The following is a 5589-nucleotide window of genomic DNA, read 5'->3' on the forward strand; positions in this document are numbered from 1 at the left end:
AAATATGAATATCTTTGGCTTCAAAGATACATCTTAATAATTATTCTTAATAATTATTGTAAAAAAAAAAGTAATGGAGGAACGCTAACTTCGGTATTATAATTGGATATTTATCGACTCACCACGTATGAGTCACATGATGCGGGTACAATACCTCCATCCTAAACCCCACATGATCCGGTTACCCCGAATGATCGAATCCGCATATTTAAACTTCACATGTGGGCCTAGGTGTTTTTCTTACCAATAAGCTAACCTAATATCTTATGTATTATTGTATATATATGTGTGTGTGTATATATATATATATATATTATGCAGCTACAACAAATGTATCTACAAAAAAGTATTCCAAAAGATGAAGGAGGATATATGAATTTCTTTACCATTTAATTAGTATTGAGTACTTACATTTGAGTATCTCAATTTTTTAAATTATCGTTTCACATCTTAATCTATAAGTCTTTTTGTCTTGCATATATTATTTATGACAATTTAATAAAACCCGTGTATCTGACACGGGTCTAAAATCTAGTTAAATCATATAAGAAAAAAAGAAATATACGTGATGTGAGAATATTTAAGTATTTAACATTAATAAGAGTCGTAAAATTTAGTGTTTTAGTTATGTTTCAATTGTCCTTATATTTTTATAAATTTTCTAACTTTTGACTATATTCCAAAGTAACAACTCAATACCTTATTTTGTCCTTACACATAAAAATATTGTGTTTTTTTCTTCTAAATAGTTGTTAAGTCAAATTTGATTTGTAAGCATTAATAACTTTGTTTTACTTTCCTATGTTATTTTATTTTTATTAACATAGTATGAAAAATCCACAAGAATTATTATTTATTCAGTTGGTAGACATTAGCTTGTTGCCAAAATCCACTTCCCCAATAAATATAAAACTTTGTCCACATTTCCAGCTTTGCCCCCTCACACTCTCTTTTAAACACTTGTACCATTCAACCCAATAATAATACTCATAGATATAGAAATCCATTTAATTATATCGGTTTCATGTCCACAAACCCTAATTTCGATGTAAAAAAGTTTCATTTGCATATTCATTGAATTCTTGAAAACAAGAATGTTGCTTTTTTCACCTAAGATCTCACAATTTAACAAAAACTAATTATTATTCTTTTCTTTTCTTTCCTTCTAATTCTAATTATTACGAGTATTATTATTGTTTCCATATGTATCTGTCTATATCTATATATCTATATATATGTTTAGGATCTTAATTAATTAATTAATTATGGGAGGCGAAAGCAAATGGAGAAAGATGAAGCTTGCCTTAGGCCTAAATACATGTCTTTATCTTCCTAAAACCGACGGCGACGATGAATCGCCGCCGCGGACCTCCGACGTCAGCCCTCGCATGCCAACCACTCCCACGCCGTCTTCTTCCGGTCTCCAGCTGTCCAAATACGGCCATAAATCTTCTCCCAAGGTAGTTTTCCATATATACATATACATATACACATATATATATAGATATAGATATTTATATTTATGTAATAGTATGTTACACTGAAGCTTTGCTGTAGTTAGATATTGTGTAATTATTTAATAATTTACTGAATTACTGTGTGGTTATAAAGTGAAAACTGTGAGTTAGGTTGTTTGGATAATGTAATGGGAAGGCAAGATAAAGGACTGTCCTTTTGTGGATATTAGGTGTAGTTAGTAAATTTTTTGGTGTTATGGGACTGTTTTACGAAGTTACGGTGGTAAATATGTCACGAAGAGAGGTGAAAAGTTGAAAAAAATCGGTTTAGTCAACCCAGGGAAGGATTACGTAAGATTCGATTAGTTTAAGATTTTGTTTATAATTTAGTTGATTAAAAGATGCTTGCCTCTAGTGGATGCTAATGGTGCTGATGATGGATCAAAGATGCATATAGATATATTGATATATACATATACAATTTTCTGAGGTGGGGAAGTATTAAGATAGTGATGGGTTGCTTTTTTTGTCATATGGTTTTCAACTCTCTGTTGCTAATGGCTTTTTTAGTGCCCCTTTAAGATTATTCTCTGCTCCATTGATAAATATTCATTTTTTTCAAATAAAAAAGTTCGTATTTTTAATGCTTGTTCGGGTTTTTTTTACGAACTTATTGGTTATTTTGACAAGAACTGGGTATGTTTAAATTTTGAGTTATATATAAGTTGAGAGTAGAGTTTTTGATATTGATTTTAAGTATAGAACAAAGGGAGTCAAATTTTTGACAGTTCTAAAATCCTTTTCCTTACTTTTTTACTTGCCCTTGCCTGAAGGTAAAGTGATTTGTGTGGTCAACACCTTCACTTTTATATATAAAACCTCTCTCTTTCCTTTTCATGGTTGAATTATTACTTTTGGACTGTACTTATGGAGTATAAATTTGGTGAAAGTAAGTTTAGCTTAGAAAAGAGTAGAATATCTTTAGCTTATTCTTATTCAGTTCTAATTCTTTTCATATCTGCTTGCTTTTGACTATATGATGCATTATGCATATGCTTTTCTTTATTATTGCCTTGGAACATTCATCATTGGAACGCCAGTTTCTTAATGATCTTTACAGAAAAAAAGTTTGTATTTTTTTTCAGTCAAAATAATCTACATCACATGTTGGCCCCCTAAAAGATAATTAGTCAATAGGCCAAACTAATTTAAAACTTGCATGGTAAGTTAAAAATATAAGTTGTTTTATGTTGTAATTTTGGATGCAAATATGCAATCAAGTCTAGGCTTAATATTGTTATCTTGTAGAGTTGTATCATGAATGTAGGCATGTAGTTACTTGAGTTGTCTATTTTTTTTAAAGTTTAAGTTGTACAATGTTATTTGATTTGGTATACAAATACGTATGTTATCACTTTTTTTTTTTATATCATTGTGCGCCTCACATTTACAAATCCTGTGCCGGTGCGCTTTGAGTTTTCAAGAACTTTGATTTAAATTAGTATAATGGCTATTTTCTTTTCTTTTTTTGGTCTAAATGATTAATCCTCCTAATAATATGATCATGCCACATGGTACAATCAAAGGATGAGAGTAGGAGAGAGAATTAGTGGATTACATATGTCATGAAGTGAAGACATTAGGAGGATTATTAGGACTTAGAAGGATTGGCTAGGACTTAGGAGGATACATCATTAGAAACATGTATAGTGAATCGGCAAATGGTCATGAGAAACCCTAACTGCAGCAAATCTCTAGATGATTTAGTATTAATCCCGTGGAATACAAATCAAATTTTGGTATTCATATATATCTTGTGGAATTATCTTGTGCCATATTTTTAGACTATATGCTGTTAAGAGTCAATGCAGACATATCATTCATATTCCATACATATCATATTAAACAATTCAGGTGCAATACTACTAGTAAAGTAGTAATACTTTTAAATTCAATACAAATAAAACTCTAAAAATATATGCTTCACAAGTTTCTTAATTTAGAATTTATATTTGATTGCAGCGGACTTGTGCAATATGCTTGATGACGATGAAATCCAACGGTCATGCCATATTCACTGCAGAGTGCTCGCATTCTTTCCATTTCCATTGCATTACGTCGAATGTAAAACATGGAAATCGAGTATGCCCTGTTTGCCGAGCCAGATGGAAAGAAATTCCTTTTGAGAAATCCGGTTCTTCTCGTGTGAAATCGGGCATCAATTCCGCTTCTTGGTCCCAACAAGATTCGTGGATGATTCTACAAGGTATACGTCCGCAACAAATGCCCTCCAACCGTCACGTTCCTTTACTATTTCAAGCTCCTGAGCCTCCCATCTTTGATGACGATGAACTAGTCAACCAGAAAGTAGAAGAAATCTCTTCCGGGAACACCAATTCCAATGGTGGAGTAGAAATGAAAACATACCCTGAAGTTTCTGCGGTAGAAAGATCAGCACATTTCGACAATTTTGGAATCTTAATTAATCTAAAAGCGCCAGTTACTAAAGGAAATCTGAACACACGTACGCCAATTGATCTTGTGACTGTGCTAGATATTAGTGGTAGCATGACTGGTACGAAGATTGCTTTATTAAAACAAGCTATGGGTTTTGTAGTTCAAAATCTTGGCCCTCTAGACCGGTTGTCAGTAATAGCGTTTTCTTCTTCTGCCCGTCGGCTGTTTCCTCTTCGACGTATGACTGAGGTTGGGAAACAAGAATCTTTACAGATGATTAACTCATTAGTGGCTAATGGAGGCACGAACATAGCCGAGGCACTAAAAAAGGGAGCCAAAGTGATGACGGATCGTAAATTCAAGAATCCGGTGAGTAGTATGATTTTGTTGTCAGATGGGCAGGACACATACACGAGTATTAGCCCTCGAAAGACTGGGTTGAAGCCATATTACCAGACCCTTTTGCCGCCATCTGTGGGCAAGAAAGATGATTTTCACTTACCAATTCACACGTTTGGGTTTGGGATGGATCATGATGCTGTTGCAATGCATTCAATCTCCGAAAATTCTGGAGGGATGTTTTCTTTTATAGAAGCCGAAAATGTAATCCAAGATGCTTTTGCTCAGTGTATTGGAGGGCTCTTGAGTGTTGTGGTTCAAGAATTGCGAGTTGAAGTTGAGTGTATTCATCCGGTGTTGCAACTTGGGTCAATCAAAGCCGGAAGCTACAATGTGGGTATTGATGACAATGGGAGATCAGGGTTCATTGAAGTTGGAGATTTATATGCTGAAGAAGAGAGAGATTTTCTTGTAGTGATTGATATTCCGGTTGAAGAATCTGGTAATGATATGCCATTGGTGAAGTTTAGAGTTATTCACAAGGACCCAATAAAGAAAACAACGACAGTTCTAGGAACTGAAGATGTGATTATTTCAAGGCCCGAGACAACTGCGGGGAAGCAAATTGTGTCAGTTGAACTTGACCGACAGAGAAACCGGCTTAGAGCCGCCAGTGCAATAGCTGAAGCAAGAGCTGCAGCGGAACGTGGTGATCTAGCGGCAGCAACATTGCTGCTTGAGGATTGCAGAAAAAAGTTAGCTGAATCCGTTTCTGCTCGTGTTGGGGACAGGTTGTGCACTGGCTTGGTTGCTGAATTGAGGGAGATGAAAGAGAGAATGGCGAGTCGTAGAGTATATGAGTCATCAGGGAGGGCTTATGTGTTGTCAGGGTTGAGTTCACACTCATGGCAGCGGGCCACAGCTAGGGGTGACTCGACAGATTTAACGAGTGAGATAACAAGTTACCAGACCCAGTCAATGGTGGATATGGTTAGCCTATCTCAGACGATGTGTTTTAGCCGGAGTCCATCAACATCGATGATTAACCCTACGGCTGGACAATCCAATAACAAAAAATCATTAAGGTCCATACACTCATTTCCAGCACCGCAGCCGAGATGATGAATTGGACAAGACCATATAAAAGGGTGGTGTGGTCATTCAGCTCTATGGCATTTTTTTAATTTTTAGTTTGGAAAATGCAAAGAAAGAAGGGTGGGGTGTGAATGTTATTAAAGAATATGGGGTATATTTCTTCCAATTGGATTGGTTGATTGTAAGGGAATAATTCTTTTTGGAATATTAGGAACTTTGATTGCTCTTTTGGCTTTTGCAA

The 5589-nt window shown here is 35.0% G+C and overlaps 1 protein-coding gene across 1 annotated transcript; it reads left to right on the top strand.

Moving 5' to 3' along the window:
* Positions 1 to 1195: 1195 nt before the first annotated feature.
* On the top strand, positions 1196 to 5589 carry LOC122605099 (E3 ubiquitin-protein ligase WAV3). Its single transcript, XM_043777975.1, has 2 exons — positions 1196 to 1460; positions 3480 to 5589. The coding sequence occupies exons 1-2, from the start codon at positions 1266 to 1268 to the stop codon at positions 5373 to 5375; spliced, it is 2091 nt and encodes a 696-aa protein (XP_043633910.1). The 5' UTR covers positions 1196 to 1265; the 3' UTR covers positions 5376 to 5589.

Source organism: Erigeron canadensis, chromosome 6, assembly GCF_010389155.1.
Source record: "Erigeron canadensis isolate Cc75 chromosome 6, C_canadensis_v1, whole genome shotgun sequence".
NCBI lineage: Eukaryota > Viridiplantae > Streptophyta > Magnoliopsida > Asterales > Asteraceae > Erigeron > Erigeron canadensis.